At 38.8% G+C, this 19,288-nt stretch overlaps 3 protein-coding genes across 8 annotated transcripts in view; 2 read left to right on the forward strand and 1 right to left on the reverse strand.

The window, feature by feature from the left end:
• LOC105690633 (putative fatty acyl-CoA reductase CG5065) lies at positions 1 to 13,968 on the forward strand. 5 transcript variants are annotated; one of them, XM_012408613.3, is made up of 8 exons: positions 1 to 155; positions 9,563 to 9,864; positions 10,273 to 10,589; positions 10,699 to 10,946; positions 11,311 to 11,497; positions 11,952 to 12,137; positions 12,284 to 12,544; positions 12,661 to 13,968. In XM_012408613.3, the coding sequence occupies exons 2-8, from the start codon at positions 9,616 to 9,618 to the stop codon at positions 12,737 to 12,739; spliced, it is 1,527 nt and encodes a 508-aa protein (XP_012264036.2). In that variant the 5' UTR covers positions 1 to 155; positions 9,563 to 9,615; the 3' UTR covers positions 12,740 to 13,968. The 5 variants fall into 5 exon arrangements, with proteins under 5 accessions (XP_012264036.2, XP_048510450.1, XP_012264035.2 ...); XM_048654493.1 differs by lacking the exon at positions 1 to 155 and adding an exon at positions 1,769 to 2,099; XM_012408612.3 differs by lacking the exon at positions 1 to 155 and adding an exon at positions 5,417 to 5,837.
• LOC105690631 (N-acetylglucosamine-1-phosphotransferase subunits alpha/beta) overlaps positions 13,956 to 19,288 on the forward strand; it is a 7,297-nt gene continuing 1,964 nt past the window's right edge. Inside the window, exons 1-9 of one of the 2 annotated variants that reach the window (XM_012408611.3) lie at positions 13,956 to 14,217; positions 14,520 to 14,686; positions 14,762 to 14,941; positions 15,037 to 15,248; positions 15,335 to 16,271; positions 16,358 to 16,529; positions 16,628 to 16,815; positions 16,919 to 17,932; positions 18,389 to 18,571. In XM_012408611.3, the coding sequence (XP_012264034.2) occupies positions 14,098 to 14,217; positions 14,520 to 14,686; positions 14,762 to 14,941; positions 15,037 to 15,248; positions 15,335 to 16,271; positions 16,358 to 16,529; positions 16,628 to 16,815; positions 16,919 to 17,228 (2,286 nt within the window). In that variant the 5' untranslated portion in view covers positions 13,956 to 14,097 and the 3' untranslated portion in view covers positions 17,229 to 17,932; positions 18,389 to 18,571. Of the gene's footprint in view, positions 14,218 to 14,519; positions 14,942 to 15,036; positions 15,249 to 15,334; positions 16,272 to 16,357; positions 16,530 to 16,627; positions 16,816 to 16,918; positions 17,933 to 18,388; positions 18,572 to 19,288 lie in introns of both variants that reach the window. The other variant, XM_012408610.3, reaches the window with a different exon arrangement.
• Positions 18,199 to 19,288, reverse strand: part of LOC105690529 (ropporin-1-like protein) — a 2,471-nt gene continuing 1,381 nt past the window's right edge. The window contains exons 2-5 of the mRNA XM_012408345.3: positions 19,017 to 19,275; positions 18,861 to 18,937; positions 18,623 to 18,784; positions 18,199 to 18,520 (exon numbers count right to left, since the gene is read on the reverse strand). Of these exons, the coding sequence (XP_012263768.2) occupies positions 18,366 to 18,520; positions 18,623 to 18,784; positions 18,861 to 18,937; positions 19,017 to 19,275 (653 nt within the window). The 3' untranslated portion in view covers positions 18,199 to 18,365. The remainder of the gene's footprint in view (positions 18,521 to 18,622; positions 18,785 to 18,860; positions 18,938 to 19,016; positions 19,276 to 19,288) is intronic.

The raw sequence follows: 19,288 nt of genomic DNA on the forward strand, positions 1-19,288 counted from the left end.
AACAGAACGCGCGAGTTCGAGAAGAAAGAAATTCGAGTCGATTTCGAGTGTGAAAAATAAAATCAAAGACGATTTCCACGAGGTTTCTTCACAATCGCGTACGCGAACCTCATTCGTAACTGAAGTAGTTGGACAGAACGCTGTAGGAGAAACAGGTTGGTACTAATCGAAATTTTCAGCAGACCTTGTCAACGAGTGCTTTCTCATTGGGTCGACATTTTTTTAGCAATCTCGGAATAACATGAACGAGGTGTCATTCGATTCGTTATCAGTACGGGCGTTTTCTACTTAACTGTGAGGAAAACTGAAGGGGTCCGTAACGAGAATCTTCTTTTCATTTTATTCTTTAATCGATCGTCCGATCGGTAATTGATTTTTCCAATTGATCGATCTTCTCTCTCTCTCCCTCTTTCTCTCATATTTCGTTCGATCTTCTCATCACAGACGATCGCCACAGGTGCGAACTTCCGAGAAAGCGCAACGACCCAGATTATCCGAGTAGAAGCGAGTTTTCCCTGACTGTGCAGTCCCATATAGCTGCGCGCTGCCCCTCGACCGCAATGTCTGTGTCAGAGTTAAAATCCGATCGAGATAATTAGCGTCTCGTCGAACCAAATTAGTCGGATTATTGTACGTACATGACTACATCGGCACAGAGATCAAGTGTGGATCGTTAACGTCATACCGTTTTTATTACTCGAGCTGTGTTTGTATACGTTTTTAGTTTGTATTTTTCTCGAATGAAAACTTCCGTTTTGTTTTGTTTTGTTTTTTTTTTTTTTGTTGTTTTGTTTCGGTTTGTTTGTACGGTCTATCCTTACGGCTAGACGGATGAATTTGTTTACGTTTAAAATTAGACGAATTCCACCTCGGCTTCGTTTGTCATTGGTCGCGATCTAACGAGTGGCTGATAACGAAGACGACTGTCCCGCGAGAGCGAAACGAATCCCTAAACGTGATTTAATTTTCACTTCTAACGATACAAGTCATACAATTCCGCCATCTCAGTTTACGCGAGATGTATAGTCTTCCGGTGTCGCGTGGTTAGAATAATTCAAACCATGGAATTCGAAGAAATGCGATAACGAGTATAAAATTTTCGCTATCGCGAATATAGTTTCAGCAAAATAAAATTAAAAAAAAAAAAACAAAAGTAAAATTAAACGCGTGAAAAGGAATGAGGAAAAAAAAAAATTTTCAACAATCGTGCGTAAGTTCGAAATTTTATGTAAGATATCGTTCTCGCTCTCCGGTCGAATTACGAGATGAAGCATAATACCGAATATGAATTGTACAAAACAAATTTCGAACATTAGATCACGAGAAGATACGAGAAAATATAAACGTAAAAAATTGTGACGTTTGTATTCGTACGAGAAAATTACGGGTAAAAATTGTAGTTGTTTATAGTAGCACGTAGACGAAATAAAGAAAAAGGTGAAAAGATATTCGAACAATATTTTCAATTGACGAACTATGAGCGCATCGCGTGTTTTTTTTTTTTTTTTTCTTCTCGGATGGAGATGGAGTCGATCGTTCGTTCAGAACTGAATTGGGAAAAACATATTAAAAATAATCAACATCCGATAGGATTATCTCCGCCGACAACAAACGATCCCCCGAAACCCATGCGACGGGACACGTAAATCGAATCAAACGCACACGCCTCTTGGATAATGCAGCTGACGTACTCTGTGTACAAGAAATTGGGAGGGAGGTGAAATAGCGATTGCAGCGGTAAAATATATTTAGAGGGGGACGCCGCGTGCCTTAACATCAGTTGCAGAAGAACTGTCCCTGCACTCTGTAGGAAGGATCAATCGAACCTCTTTGTATAATTAATATTTATAACTGCCGATATAAAAGTACTCAACAAAAGTTCCTCGAGTATATCCCGTCCCCTTCGTCGTGGGCCAAATAATCACTCAATTTAATCCACGAATATTTACGAGTTTTCGATACCACGGGAGAAATTAAATAAATCAATAAATTTATACATACATATTTCTACGTAATCATCCACATCACAGATATCTGACACGAAATAATAAAGAAGAGAGTGTAGGATAACGAAAAAAAAGAACAAAAAAACGAAAACGGTAAGTTTCTCTGCAGTTTATCGCAGATAAAATATTATCAATAAAAAATATACATGTCTGTATATATATATACATACCTGTATGTATTTGTATATACCCGGAGTGGACTGAAACGTGAATGTTACAGTGATCATGCAAAGAAAGTGCTTCCGCAATAGGTTGCATTTGTGTACATGCAGTTGCAGTTCTTTGAAAGTCATTTTTTTTTTTTTTTTTTTTTTTTCTTCTTGCAAGATATTTGCACGTATTATACATACGATAATTTACATTCTATAATACACAAGGAAGTGAATAAATATAATTACTACGTACTGCGATGGTGACAACTGCACTTCTTTTTTATTTGAAGAAAAAAGAAAAAAAATAATAATAAATTCTATCTCTCAGTAAAATGAATGAACGTAAGAAATTAAAAAAAAACAAAATGCATACACGCATGGGTGTGAAACATAAATAAAGCTCGGCCTGGATTTCACCCAGTTGTACGAAGAGAGAAAATGGGAAAGCGCTACCACCTGATCAATTACCTTATACAATACTATACCCGATCACGAGATGCAATCGGTGCGATCAATGATTATACAGATCATATATATACTTTTCTACGTATACAAAAATCTATTCATAATTCAGAAATTTATCGGTCCGCGTAAAATGTGTGGCAAAGTGAAACTTTTCAAACAACACACGTGCGCGACTAACGATAAAATATATCGTAAGGAGATCCGAAGGATACCTCTGTAATTATAAATAATTGTCATTGCACACGCGATTATCGAATCGAGCATATACGTTAACAATTAATGTTTATCGGTAGATCAGGGTCGCTGAACGAACTTAATTTTTTTCCTTTTGTTCGCCAGTCATCGCTATAACATAACGACGGATCTGAATCATTCGAAGTTTTCTTTTTTTTGTTTGTTTTTTTTTTTTTCTCTCGTTCTCCTTCTCGACGCCTCGCGTACGACGAATGAGTTTTCTTGACACATTTTTCAATGCATTTATTTCCATGCAACGCACGGACGTCGGCCCCTGCTTCCGTTTTATGCAGTATACGGAGTGTCCTCGAATCATCCCATAATCATTCGAGGATTATTCAATTCGTTACTTCGTGAATGTTATCTCGCGTCATGGATCTTTATTCACGAGACGTAACGCCGCGGAGCTCCTTTTTCATTTTATTATTTTAATTACTGTGAAGATTTTCTAAAGAATATTTGTGTCGGAAGTGTTCTGGAAGTTTTTGTTCGGAAAAAGTTTTCAAGGAACGCCGCTGACGCGTTCGATTAACTATGATAATATGAAAACGGTTGAAAAGCGATCGGTTGAAAAACCGGCAATCGATATCTGCATTCATTTGCAAACTTGCAGAAGCAACGGTATAAACATATTAATAACCTTCGTGTACCGCATATAACATTTTACGGGTGCGCGATAGGTATGGTAGAACGTTACGCCACGTTAACGAGGAAGTGAAAAGTTCATGGAAGTTTGAGAGAATCTTTTTTCGCGACAAACGAGAAAAAAATCAATAAATAAATAAATAAACAAACGGGTAAATAATTACAGCTCATTTATCATTGAATGTAATCGAGTCCAGTTATGCGTCAGCAGTAGGTTAGTGTGAGCGAAAGGAAGAATTTTCAAGTCCGGTTCTCTTACTGAACCAGGCATATCGTGTTAAGAACCCTAACGGAAATTTATAAATTCATTATAACTTGTCGGCCCAGTTTCGTTATGAGTATTCAAGAATTGAGAAAACTGGATTGCTTTGCCGATTAAATATAAACGGAGATCGCTAAAGCGGATAAAAACGTCCCTTTTCGTCATTTGAATAATTTGTGCGATCGCCTTTTGGTAGGCGGTCCGATATTCCGCTCTCCCGGCTAAATTCACGCGCTCTTATCTTTTCGCGTTGCAAAACTTTTTACTCAAAGGTTACGCACGTATCGAGAATTCCTTTCCATTTCTTATTGGGGATCGAGTAAATTTTGAGACAAGCTACCCCGATCGAGCGCCCCGATAACGATCTTCCATTTTCAGCGATTCAAAAGAAAATGAGAAAAATTAAGTAACGGCTTGATCGTAAATTTCTATACCACCCGGTAGATTCATTCATAATAAAAGTCAGCAGCCCACAGCGAACTTAATAATAGACGAGTATATCATACGGCGAAAATTACGTCATGCCTCATCTTCGCGCCTTTAATTGTTACGACTTTCAAAGAGAATCTGAAAAACATTCCACTTTCGTTATGTACGACGTATCCAGAGTAGTTGAAAACGTTGAAAACGTGATATACTTACCCTGGTGATTATTATTATTTGATATGTATAAATTCGGTAAATTTTAGGGAGCTCGAAATCTGCGTGATCGATGATAAAAATATTCCAACGGAGTTCAAAAAAACGTCAAGCCTCGTATGTCGATTATCTTGATACAACGCGGGCAACCTTTAAAACTTCGAATTACGCTGTACGGTAAATTAATTGCCGTGCAGTTCTCAGCGCGTATTTAAAAGCGTAATAATGTAAGCGCAAGATAATTTAACGCCAGGCAGCTGCCACTTGTTGCCTGTTTCATTCACCGGACAAGGCTGTGTGACCGCGGATAAAACAATTAAGAGCAATTCAATTGAAACTCGCATTATGCACGAAATCTTTTTACCCCCAAGGGTGAAGGTCGGACCGAACACCTTCGTAACTTTAGCGTTAAACTTGCCACGGAAAAGTCCTCGTTTTCTCGTTTTCTCTTTTTTTTTTTTTCTATTTTTTCTATTTTTTTCTCTTCGTCGTCTCTCGTCTACGGATAATTCGAATTTACGTAATAATTCTAGAACGCGAAATGGGTCAGGTTACGTGCACAATTCTTTCCCATCAACCTAGATTCACTTTTTAATTTAATTCGTTGAATGTATAATATATTTTCGAATTAATATATTCATGTATTCTAGCTAGTGCTGAAACATCCGTCATAATCGTACACATAAATAGCTGTTGGAAAATTTCAATAAACGTTCGGAGATAGAAATATATTTATAAATCAGCCTAATTGTAATTCACGAACCGTTCGCAGCGGCTCATTGTGACTTTTTAACACGCGACCTTCTCCAATTTTCGTTCTTCGCCCCGCGTCGCGTCCGCCGAATACCCGGCCGTTTGATAAAAATCTCACGGAAAAAAAAAACCAAAAAAGCGGGGGGGGGGGGGGGGGGGGGAAATCACAGATCTCTTCTCATCCAACCGACGCAACAATTGGTCGTCGTCCCGCCGCGCGCCGTTTCCAATTTTCGTATTTTTAACCCCCGGAGGCAACCCTTGTCGGCGGTGCCACCTCGTGGTTACTTCGAGCGATATTTTGTTGGAACATCTGCCAAAGCCGCAAACGGGCAGACAAGCGACAAACGAACTACTAAACCATCCAACCAAACGATGAGCTACCCCTCTTCCCCTACCTTGCCGTGTTTACCCCCCTTGAAATAAATGTATCCCAATTTCTGTGGGCGCTGAAGTTCCGACGATCCTGCCTCAGAGCCGCTTCGGAATGCTCGTTGTCGGTTCGTGAAGTTATTGTACGCGGTATACGTATAATATAAGTTGAACGCGAACAATTATCCTACGCTGACAGCTGTTTTTCAATCCGTCGATGCGATGCGTGACGAAGAACGGGAAATCCTACGCAAGTTCCCTCCGTTTGCATTCCGAGGGAGAATCAATTGAATTTCGCCGACTATATCCGTGAGTAACGATATTCCTTGGTTATAGAACGAAAAAAATAATCCGGTGTACAAAAAATACCTGCCGCGCTTCGGGGTGAACGTGTCCCCCGGATAGTTGAAGAAATTCTTGAACCGCCTTGAATTCGAGCCTCTTCGTCGACCTCTGGCGTCTCGTGATCCCATCGGCAAAAGAGGAATAGCGATCGATCCGACGACGGTTATCGGAAACGGAGCGTACGACTTGTACGGAACTCGTTGTTTATCGATCCTTGAATCGGCCGCGGGGTTATTATCGTTGAAAAGTAACGCGAGTGAATTCCGACGTGCGGTTTGTTTCGGTTTGCGCGTATATTCGTGCGACGGATCAAATTTGCCGCGCTGCCGGTGCACCTTATGGCATCGGGGGTAAATGGGAAAAAAGAAAAACCGACGACGGTTAAAAAACAACAGTTCGTCGTCGACCATCGGGTAAACTGGAAAGGATCGGATCACGCCGAAGATATTTTAAAAACGATCGATTGCCGCGCGTCGAACTCCGAGTTACTTTCTGTTTTCAACTTGACACCGAATTTTTTTTTTTCCTCTCTTCTGACTCGTTTCGTTGCATTCTTTTTACTCGACTCGATTGCCTCGGTGTCTAGATTTTTTATGTCCTCCACAGGATCGGAAAAAAGACGAAAAAAAAAAACACGCGTACGATTTGTATAAATATTTGAAAACGGAAGAAGCAACCCTCCGCAACGCATCGGTTCGTCTGTCGCGGATGATTTTTTTAAAAAAAAAAATTTTCTCAAAATTAATCTCACGATTATCGCGGGTCGCGTTGAAACTTTCCCGTTCGCAAATCACGTGTAGTTCGCGGTTCGTCTGATATCCATGTATACGTAAAGTATCGGATAAAATATTTATCCTCGGAGCGCGGGGCATGGCGTGCACGTCGAATTTACACACACCGACGAAACTACGGGCGCTGGGGATGGATGGTGCGTGGGCATATGGAAATTGATATACACGTGTGGTATGTTATACGTGTGTACATGTAACTCGGTCGTAATACATTAGTCAAGATAGGACGGTATAGTCGGCGGCAAAAGTTTTAAATGACCCATATATATACATACATGTAACGTATATAATGCAGGTGACATACGCGGCCCTCTTTCTCGCGTCTACGCGCCACATCGTATATCAACTTTGAATACGTATTATTTCGATTCGCTGAACACGCTACAAAAGAAAAAAAAAAAGAAAAAAAAAAACAGCAGAAATGTGAAAAAAACAGAACATGATTCGAACGAAAAAATTCTTTCTCCAATAGCGAAATCGTTATACTCGCAATCAGCTGGCTGACTCGTAACATTGGCCGCCGTTTTAATTCCTACATGGCAATTTATTTTAGCAACCGCTTAACACGTTATGTAATGAATTTAAACACAGTCGTTCGTTTTAACAACGACGATGACATTGTGTGTGAGAATATTCATGCATATATATGTAACGTACGCGTGTATTTTTTTCGACTCTAGGATCCGCGCGCGGACTTTTCCAGGGAATCGTCAAGCTGTATAAACATTGAAAACGGCGCGTTCTGTCCTATAACGTCGAATTAAAATTTCACGGACTTTCCTCGTACGGGATCGATATCTTCCGCACGTATTCGCTCACGCGTCGTCTTTATTTTTTCCCCGTATATTTTTTTTTTGTTTTTCTTTTTCTTCGGGTTCACGAAAATCTGGATGATCTTGAGGGGCGTGCGGTAATTATGTTACGAGTTTCGTGAAAAAAAAAAAAAACAAAAATATGTATATGATGACGTCAGCCGAAGATCAAGAGCGGAGTCATTACCCCTAGCGTCCTATTTTCGGTCCGTCCGGAATCTTTGATAAGGCGTTTGGTTGTCTAGATGTTATGAGAATCGCGGTCACGTGGCGTTCGGAGATAAAGTTGCGGTTATATACTCAACGATAATTGTCTAGCGATAACTTTAGCCCGCAGTGATTGCATAATCTTATTTTATACACACTTGAACCGCAAGGGAGATGCGGTAACCGCGATTCATAATTCCGACCGTCGAATTCGCGTGTCCCGCGATGTACCAAATATTATTATCAACGCGAATTTTTCTTACGAGATATATCGCGACTTTGTTATCATATCGTAATGTTGAAATCGTTCGTACGGATGCCATCCGTACATCGTTATATGTATACATGTATACCAATGTAGACCGGCGAGCGATTTTAATGGAAGTCAAATTTGTATATATTCATATTGTAATTATTAACTTTTTTCCATTCCCCGTTATTTACCCCGATCTTGAACCTCATCGCGGAACAATTACGGTAGTTGGAATGACATTTATCACGACATACCTGAGACGAATAATTTTTTCAATTACACTATATGTATATAATTATAGATATTATTTCAAAACACTCGTCCATGATGAACAGATATCATTATCATTCGATCGAGGAAACGCGGATAAATAATTGCACGCTGTTATTTATTTATTTATTTATTTTTTTTCTTTTATTTCTAGTTTTATTTCACTTTTGTTTTCTTCTATTTCAATCCAATCCAAGATCGCGTATACATATAGTTGGGAAATCTGTATAACGTGAGATCTAATCTACAGTTCTTTGTTGTACGTAACGTAGGTATACGAACGCATGTACATATATGTAAATATATTCAGGATATTATACATACACGAAACCTTGAGTCACAGCTGGTAATTAAATATTTTCAAAAAATTAACCCGCGATTTGTATATTCGCGAAATTGTTGTTACGTTATGCAATGTGGGCCATATAGATAAGACGACTGTAGACGAAATACCGAGGATATTCGTTTCAAGGCCAACTTTCGGATGCGGCATACATACATGTGCCTAACAATAAGCGTACCGCAAAACTGCTCTTATAAAATTTGCATTTTTCTTTTTTTTCTGCTTTCCTGTTTTTTTTTCAAGATCTACTTTCACGTGTGCGCAGATTCGGCGTGCACGCGATGATATAACGTATCTGTTCACTTGAATTATTGAATGAAAGATTTTTCGCGTGATCGAGCGTGGAGATCGGCCGTTTGAATTCAACGCCGCTAATCGCTGGGGGATCGCGTGAAAAATATCCCGCGATCGAATCCGCGCTTTATCCGACCTACATTCCGGTGATTCGGAAAATTCGATCGATCGATCGATCCGCTGGAAAAATGGGAAGAAAATTCTGTACGACGCCGCGGGGAGGTCGTCGAACCGATATACCGAATCGCTCGAGTCGATCGCAGGGTATACCCGAGACATTTTTACAAGTTGACGATTTACCTGCACCGCGACGAACCAGCTCCAATTGATAATCCGCTGCAGGCATCGTTCGCTGTTATACGCTACAGCGTAATTATTTATTATTTATAGTCACTCGCAAATCGATTTTTTATCGACTCCTATTATAGCCATACGATACGAGGCAGCTATCCGTGTATGTATAGTTATATGTATATACCGGTGAAATCCACGCTCGTCGTTTGCCCCGGCGTCAATAACGCTGCTTTTGCGGTTACGCAACCTTGACTATGTGTAGCGAGTAAGTTGGATTTTGAATATTTCATATTCGGAATTCCGTATCATCTCTTCTATGGGTGTGTATAGCGCGTCTATACGCGCCGCGTTTCCACGGGTTTGCATTATCGATCAACGTTCAAATATGCACCGCTCGTGATTTCTTTTTCAATTTTATTTCCCAGTCGAACGTCCGTCCGTCAGTCGCTCGTAACCGCTGATCTGCGCTAATTGTAAAATGGGCACGACTAACGCAGACACTGAAAACGGCCATGAGAACGACGAAGCAAGTGCAGCGGGAGGCTCGATCGAGTCGTTTTTCGCTAACGCCGTGGTCCTCGTGACCGGGGCAACGGGATTCTTGGGAAAAGCACTACTTGAGAAATTATTGAGATCCTGCCCCAGACTGGCCACTATCTACATACTCATACGTCCCAAGAAAGGGCAGAGCATCGAACAAAGGCATAAAGAATTAATGGACAACCCGGTGAGTTATTTTTCGATAATCGTCCCATTTCGAAATTCGACGTGTCCGCTCTGTTTGAAATCGGCGTTGACTTATTGCGAAACTTTTCGGTTGGCTCGTTAAAATCATATCGGTTCAGATTATACTTTGATCCGAAACAGACCGCGGCGCTTTATCTTTTCTACCAAAAACAAAAAATAAAGAAAAACAAAAAAAAAAAAAAAAGAACTTATTCGTCGAAAAATTTGATTACGAGCGAAAGTAGAAGAAAAAAAAGCTCCGCAATTTCAATCGATCATATCCCGCGTACCTATATCTCTCCCTGTCGTATACATACATATAACTCCGAGACGGGGACACCTGTGGATTCTGATGAAAATCGAAGGGCCCTGCCGGGCGATTCTAAATCTGTCATTTATTTTTGCTCAGGTCTTCGACAGGATAAGATGGGAAGTTCCCGGCAACCTGAACAAGGTCATTCCGGTAAAAGGCGACGTGGCGTTACCGGAACTGGGCCTGAGCCCGGATGACAAAGCGATGCTGATCCAGAGGGTGACGGTCGTTTTCCACAGCGCGGCAACGGTCAGATTTGACGAATCTTTGAAAGTGGCCGTTAACCTTAACACGAGAGGAACCGAGCGCGTTGTCAAATTATGCAAAAGTATGGGGAGTCTGGTTAGCATGATCCACGTCAGTACAGCGTACAGTAACGCCGATCAGAAACACATCAGGGAATCGGTTTACGCGTGAGTGCGATCCGATTATTATTCTTGCGTACGGTAGAACGAGAGGCGCGCTACGAAACGGAATTTTTTGAAATCGAATAAAACACCGAGGGGTCTACGATTTTTGCAGAACCAAAATCAAGCCGGACGCGGTTATGGAGATGTGCGATTGTCTCGACGACGAGACGCTAGCCATCTTGGAAAAGAGGCTTATCGGAAAACACCCCAACACCTACACTCTGACGAAGGGTCTGGCGGAACAAATAATCGCTACGAAAGGCGCCGGCTTACCCGTAGCCATTGTCAGACCGAGCATCGTGTGCGCGGCTTACCAGGAACCTTTTCCTGGGTGGGTTGACAACGTGTGCGGAATCACAGGTATTTATACATGTATACTCCGCTTACCGCGTTACGTCGGTATATACGTTCAATTTTATTTCGATCCCCTCGTCGTCCGATAGAAACGAGCGTATTCGCTCGAAACGGAATACGCCTGCAACGTTACCGACTTTTGAAATAAATTATCTCGACATATCGAATTCCCGGCTACCGTTCTCGCGAGCTGATCCGGTTCAAGCGAACGACCTGTAATTAGAAGCCTTTCAATCGCCCTCGATTGAGGGGCTGCGAGATAATCCTAGTTTGAAAAATGGCTTACAGTTTACGATCAAGGGTATAGTTAGTTGCTCGCCGAATAAGACGATATAAGTTATAAATGGGGAAATTTTTAATCGATTTTCAGGAATAATGATGGAAATCGGCCGGGGAACCATCCGGAGTATCATTTGCAACAGCGATCTTAACGTCGATGTCGTTCCCGTTGATCACGTGGTCAATACGTTGATTTGCGCGTCTTGGCACAACGTCATGCGTAGGCCGAAAGAGCTTCAGATATACAACTGCACCAGCGGTCCTTTCAATCCGATCAGGTAATGACCTAGTTTCCAGTTTCTACATGTGCCGTATCTTTATTGTACGTGAGCTAATGTCAATCCTTTTAGATCCCAAAGTATCTTGTGTACACAGCGATACCGTTGGATATGGTACTCTAGTTTCTACGCAATTTTTTTCTATCCTATCTGATCGTCGTCAACCGAAAAACTATTGAAGAAAAAAAAAAAAAAAAAAAAAACAGATGCGGACTCGAAAGCTGAATTTCACCTTGAAATGATTCCATGATGATAACTTGGAATCGATATCGAGTTCGTGAAAAAAATGGATTTTTTATTCGGTGGAATTTTTATTTTTTCAAGATTGCGATATTCGTTCGCTTTATTTCTTCATTTTTCGTGACGGGATGACGGCCACTGAATTCGGCTTTGATCGGATTTGGGATAATATCGCATCTTTTATTCCGAGTTTTATTCTGAACGTCTATTTCAGATGGGCCGAATTTGGAAGCCTGACGAGAAAACACGCGATCGATTCTCCGTCGAAATACGTTATGTGGTATCCGGGTGTTACCTTTAGAACGAATAAATTAATCCACAAGATGATGGCCGGAATGCTGCACTTTTTGCCCGCCTTTGTACTCGACCTCGTCTTGAGGATTCAAGGCGGTAATCCTATGTGAGTATAATTTATCTACCGTCCAATTAGAGTAGAATCTATTGAAATTAATTCAAATAACTAACAAAGCATCATAAAATGAATGTAATGAAGGGGCGAGTTCGATACCTTATTATCAAATACCTGTAACGACGAACGTTTTACAGAATGATGAAAATCACCCGACGATTCGAGAGAGCAGCTAAAACTGGTGAATTTTTCGCCGTCAACGAGTGGCTATTCGATGGGGAAAATATGAAAAATCTTGCCAAAGATGTGAAGACAACGAGTGACGCGAACGATTATTACGTTGACATATCGAATTTGGATTGGGATGCGTACGTCCACCAATATATTCTTGGAATTAGGAAATATATCTTGAAAGACTCACCGGACACTCTCACCAAGGCCAGAAGTCGACTTTTGAAGTAAGTTTACGGGGCGGAGCTCGAGAATCGGCATTTTGTGCATCCTAGAATTATTAAAAAAAAAATTATGTTTTTTCTTCTCGCCTTGTATTCATCCGCTTATTTATTTGTTGCAGACTTTACTGGGCCCATAGGATAACGCAGGCGTTCAGTTTTTTCGTAGTAATAAAAATGATAACAAAAGCCGGTCGGTGATATTCGTCAAATAAGAAAATAATGAATTGAATTTCGATTGATCGACGCTACCGGGATTCTTTATACTTTACGCACTTTATAGCCGCATGATTCGCAAAGACGTGTACTTTAATGAGATGTCATTCTATAAACTTGTGCATTGTTCATTCAATAGTTGGCTTTATGGTACAGGATATATTCATAATTTTCCAGTCGGAAATCATAAAGTATTTTCAAAGCGACGTGGCAGACGTTTGAAGTCCGTAACGTTGCATACGTGATATGTGATATCATAACAATGTTACCATTTCGCGTCAATTCGTACATTATTCCGTTTCCATTTTATTACCATCTTTTGTCTTATTCTTATTAAGTTATCTTTTCTGTTGTACCAATGGTAGCGTATCGGCTACACATCGAGACGAAATGAATGTCTAGGTAGAAATATAATATCCTTAAGAATATTATATTTAGAATAAATGTTATAATGTCTATTATCAATTATGAAATTGAATTCCCAGCTCAGGCATTCCGCGGAATGCCACGCCACTCGAAGTATTAGGATAATTCAAATTATGATCTATCGTCATACAAATAATACGATTAGAGGATGATTATTTATAATAATTAGTTAGCCCAATAAATGAGATATCGTTATTTAAAATTTTAAATAAAAAAACAAAGAAAAAACGAATCAAAACCTGCCACTGTAATAATTATTGTGTATCATTTACTGCGCGGGAACATAGGTATATTAACTTATAGAACTAAATGCCTGTCCAATTTTTGTACTTTTTCATATAAGTCAAGAAGGTCTTTATAACTGACTACGATTTTGTGATAAATATATAACTGTCCAACAATAGTAATACATGGTGAATTAGAATGAGGGTAACCATTTATAAATACCTACATTATACTTAATATGTGAACGTATGGATGGTGGGCGCAATTTTTAATACATATTGTATATTGTATACTACGGATTTCTGCATACGAAGTAAGGCCTTTTTGATGTTAAAAATATGTTGCAGAATATATTTAAAAAATATTACATACATTCATAGGTATTTTCGTTAGTTACACAATAAACATACGTTTAATACGGACACTGTATTATTTTCTTAATAATGAATAAGATTTTCCTGTAAAATTTTATAGCAAATGTAAATATGTACGATACATAAATCGCATATACTCTTGAAGTGTGATTGGCGTTGAATAAAATATCATTTTGAGAACCGCTGGTAGATCTGTCCATCTGTGTTGATGCGTAATTTGTTGAAATTGATAGTAGCTGTGCGCGTAGTGATCGAACGGTAGTTTGTGTACAATTGTTTAAGAGAGATGCTGGCCACAACTGAGGGTCTATTGATATAATGAGCACATGGAAATTAGTGCAAAGGCGGTGTTATGACCTCCTGTCAAATAAATATTCATTACTCGTAATCTTAGTCGCGTTTACCTGTATTTTCATCGGCATCATTCACTTTGGAGAGGTTAGAAAACCCCACTGACACTCTAGTTTGTTTTTATAACTGACAAGACTTGTTTGCATTGACACAATGCGATATGGTCGACTTTCCACCAACTGTCAGTTTAAAAAAAATCGAATGAAAAATTCCATTCCATTGTCTCAACTATACTCAAACGAAACTATTGTTTTTTTTTTTTTTTTTTTTTTATATAAAAGATTATATGATATTTCAATAAATCATCTTTTTTCATAGACAATCCTTTTGTATCCAAAAATAGCAATAGTTCGTTTCACAATTATTAATTTTGACTGATATCCATATAGGTCTGGTTAGTGTGGAGTAAAGAGAAGTACGAAGCAGTATTTCATTCATTTAATGACAACATACTTGAAACTTCTTTTCAAAAAAAGTTATGTCAGCATGTGCCTATCGATGTAGTTTACACTTGGGTGAATGGCTCCGATCCTACATTTCTTCATAGTCTTCAGAAGTATGTTCCTCTAACTGACATCAACGTTGTTACTTCAAGATTTGACGACAAAGATGAATTACGATATTCACTCAGGTCTTTGGAAATGTATGCTCCATGGGTGAGGCATGTCTACATTGTTACTAACGGGCAAATCCCAAGCTGGTTAGATATGGACAATCCGAGACTCACCCTGATCACTCATGAAGATATATTTCTTGATCATAAAGATCTACCTACATTTTCTAGTCCTGCTATTGAAAGCCATATTCACAGGTAAGTTGTATTACAGATGCTGATTTCAAAGTTACAACAATATTTTTGTCTGATTCCTTTTCTATTTACTAATGTTGTACATTCCGCGCTCACAGGATTCCTGGGCTCTCTGATAAATTTTTGTATTTTAATGATGACGTTTTACTCGGAGCTGAGATTTGGCCAGAAGATTTTGTGACTAAAGCAGGAGGACAGAAAGTGTACCTTGCATGGTGGGTACCAGATTGTTCAGAAATTTGTCCCTGGGCTTGGGTAGGCGATGGGGCATGTGATCCAGCATGTAATACAACAATGTGTGAATTTGACGGTATGTCGTAGATTGTTGTGACTAACGAAAGAGTTTGAAAATTTTTTCATTGGATATCTCAAGAATCATGGTAATCTTTTTAACAGGTGGTGACTGTGAGCCTACACCTATACCAACTGAAAGCGCACAGGTGGAAGAAGGTGGTGACTATCCGTATAAGTTTCTACATAAAAATCAGATGAGGAACAGAGACGCGGCTAGAATATTAGATATTTTAAAAAGGAGAAATGACGAACAGCTGAAACTATCCGCAGCCAATGCAACCATGTCTCGATCGTTAAAGCTATACGATAACAAACTCTTCAGCAGTGTGACTGGTTTGCTTCAGAATAGAGTTGAAAATTTACCCAAAAATAACAGAGCCAAAAGTGACTCGTGGAAAGTGATCGATAGAAGATTACAATCACCCAAAGTGATTGGAGAAGCAATCGACCAGTCAGAGCACACCGATATCCTAAAAATAAAGTTTCGCAGACTTTTTTCGCAGGACAAAAAAAATATAAGTGAACCTATTGCAGTGATTCAACCAAAAAACTCTAGTCACCTGAATATAAGTACAACTAATAAATCGAAGCGCTTGGAACGACGAAACCAGTTACAGCGTTATCTGAATGATGACATAATAAATTTAGTCCATGTCAACAATTCGAATAAGTCTATCAAATACAATAACCAGGCAGCTGAATATGAAGATAGTGACATTCAACCGACACAATGGAAGCACAGATCAAGAAAGTTGGATACATATGCAGAATCTCTATTGTATGTGAATAAAATTTATAACTTAGCTTACGGGTTTGAAAGACGGAGAGTGCCAGCACACATGCCACATCTATTGGACAAGTCTATAATTGAAAAAATGCACATGAAATTTGATAAGGAGTTCAAGAAAACATCCAGCCACAAAGTTAGAAATCCGGAAGATATGCAATTTGCATTTTCCTACTTCTATTTCCTTATGAGCGAGAAGGTTGATGTTCCTGTCGAATTATTATTCGATTTATTTGACACCGACAAGTCAGGGTAAGAGCACCACTCACTTCATTTAATAGTAGTAGTTCTATGGGATTTTATACAATGGAAGGAATTATCGATTTTTCACATTTCAGAACCTGGTCCGATAGAGAAATCAGAACATTATTAACTCGGATCTACCCACTGCCATTAGACTATGGCCTGGTAATGCAATTTGAAAATGAAATTTTAAATTGTTCCAAATTCGTGGATCTCACATATGCTCCACAAACTCCACCCGGAGAAAGATACCTAGATTCAACTCTTGTAAGCTGTCCGATCTGTAATTTAGAAGTTATAAAGAGTAAATTCCACAAAATATTCTACTGAATATAGCGTCAATAAAACCAAGAACATATTTTCAGCCTGTGGTGACAAAAAAATTGATTTCTATGTGCGACTCAATTGCTAAGCAACTTCACGTGAAGTTCAGTAAAAGGAAACGCTACAAACATGAATACTTCAAAGGTGATAGAAGTGAAGTTTTCAGAATGCTGACCAGTAATGTTTCGTTGACCGTCCAACTCCTCGACGAACTTCGAAAAGAGCCAAAGTATGTTTCAAGCAAATTTAGTGCAAAATTTAAATCTCTCCAAAGTCTTTCTAGTTCTTTGACAATCAAAGATGACGCTTTTAAATGTGCTTTTTCGTTCCAGAAAATTTATGTGTCTGAACGATAACATGGATCCTACGCGACAGTCGGAAAATGAAGTGGTCCGGGCTTTGCTTGGAGATTTTTATCGCTCGTTGTACCCTTTAAGAAGTACTTTTGAATTACCTGCTCAATATCGAAACCGATTCTTCCACCGCCAGGAACTTTTAGAGTGGAGAGCAAACCGAACTAAAGCTAGAAATCTGTTACTGTGCCTGTTGACTTTATTACTTGGGGTAATGGTTTACAATTTATTTTACCACCAAGCAAGAAGATTATTGCGCTTCCGGACTGCAGCTGTACTTCTTGTATGAATGGATAATATTCACATGAACTGTAAAGAGGGATGAATTACATCCACATGTTTTAGTTATATAGTACTTACAAATCTGAATTTGTTAATATAATAGGTATTACAGGTTGTGACGTAGAATTGAGATTACTACATCGAGACTTTGTTGGATTGCGTATCAAGCAGTATCCTGTATTGTCCTGTACTGTACTGTCTTATTATTTTACAAAACAACAGTCGAATTATGTACAGTTCTTGTTGTAACTAGTCAAACAACTATTTTATAATTTATACATCAGCGCTTTATGCTGTGAATTCAAATAAAATATTTATAAGGATCCAGCCGTGTTACTCATATATCACTGTATAGTTATGTATTACAATACACAAATGACTTGAATAGTAAGTGATCGATGATAAATAACTTCAAACTGGTTAGCGAAGTGAGTGTAGATTTAAAATTGAAGACGTTGATCTCACAGCTCTTCGGTACATTTTGTAATATGTTGTTACAACCAACTCACAAATGGGTGTAAACTTATAGGTTTTTTGATATTTGACAAGGCATCTTATGATTCATCCGACTTTGAACATCTGACAATGAAATGATAATTTTGTTTTTTGAATACTTGTAGGGTTCGCACTCTACCAACTCAGAACTCAGAATCAGTGGTAAAAGTACATGGATTGCAGATTTGTCAAGTTCCAACCACTTGCGAGTCGGCGGTGAGGATAAATCGTTATTTTAGAATAAAAACTCACCCTTGTACCAAATAGAAATCATTATTCACTGGGGTTTGCTCACTGTATTTACACGAAACTGATAATTCTCGGTTATTGGTCCAATCACAAAATCAGTATATTTCAGCGGAAATCATGAACTAGCATAGCGCTGTGAACCCGCTCAAATCTCGCAATAAATCTTACACGTTCGAGTTTTAATTTGTTCTCAACTTGTTAAAATTATTACACAATAAGTACAATAACCAACATTATGTTGCAAATTTAGGTCAATATTTTTTTGTTTATTAAATAATTCATTTGGTTAATAAAATATGCAGCTACTTGGTATTTACATTAATTGTTATATTCTGTAGTCATTTGTCAATTGAAACATCTGAACTATTTGTATTCTTCGACTGTGGTTATCGAATGTAGTTTATTCGTTTGTTTCTATTTCAGGTTCATCCAATGAAGGACAACTGAAATGACGAAGATTTCGTGGACCTACCATACCTTCCTGAAGTTCGGAACATTCTGTCAACCACACCACAACATTTGATAATTGCGCTGGTAGCAAACGGGGCCCAATACCTGTGACGATGATATTTGTTGAATGGCTTGCTAAAAGTCTATTTCGCCCAGGTAGGATGATAATAATTCGCGTACTGACTTTAAATACCTAATAAATCTTACCTGGTACTTTTGGATGTTTGTGAGATATTTCCTGTTTTTTCTCCTTCCATTCTGAATGTGACCCTCTTTTAAATTTATCCAAATCAACTTGTCCATCTACACTTTTTCGAGAATCATCTTCCTTATCCTTTTCAATAGGTTTCACCGAGATTTTATCTATATCTGTAATATTTTAGCCCTCAAAAATGAGATATTGCGCGAAAATATCCTTACTTGATACAGAATCAATCTGAGTTACCCTCTTCGTTTGTATTCGATAAATATACATCCATTGTGTCTCCTTCAGTACCATCACATTGTAAACCTGCTAGATATCTGAAAGGATGATGTATAATTGATATGAAGCTAGACACGAAAAATGTTCCCGAGTGAAACCAAGTTTGCCATAGCTTACTCATAAATTTCCAGAAATAATTTGAGAGGTATCATTGCTGATCCTCCTTCAGGCTCATGCGTGAATAGTTCACAAACCATGACCATAGTTTCGTGTAGGCTATTTGTCAGCAGAGCGACGCCAATACTCAAAAACTTTTTCACCTGGCATTTATTACAAAATTCACCCATTTGAATGATCAAGTCCAAGTCATTGCGATCCAAGCATAAACCATCCCAGCGCCGTAGAATAGTGTCGATAGATAAATACTTGTTATAATCTGTGGTGATGAG

Source organism: Athalia rosae, chromosome 1, assembly GCF_917208135.1.
Source record: "Athalia rosae chromosome 1, iyAthRosa1.1, whole genome shotgun sequence".
In the NCBI taxonomy this organism is placed as follows: domain Eukaryota; kingdom Metazoa; phylum Arthropoda; class Insecta; order Hymenoptera; family Athaliidae; genus Athalia; species Athalia rosae.

Bases quoted from the DNA above. Each gene is read 5' to 3' on its own strand.
- LOC105690633 (XM_012408613.3), top strand. From the start codon at position 9,616: ATGGGCACGACTAACGCAGACACTGAAAACGGCCATGAGAACGACGAA. The intron at 10,947-11,310 runs GTATTTATACAT...ATCGATTTTCAG, and splicing joins CAACGTGTGCGGAATCACAG to GAATAATGATGGAAATCGGC. The intron at 11,498-11,951 runs GTAATGACCTAG...CGTCTATTTCAG, and splicing joins GGTCCTTTCAATCCGATCAG to ATGGGCCGAATTTGGAAGCC.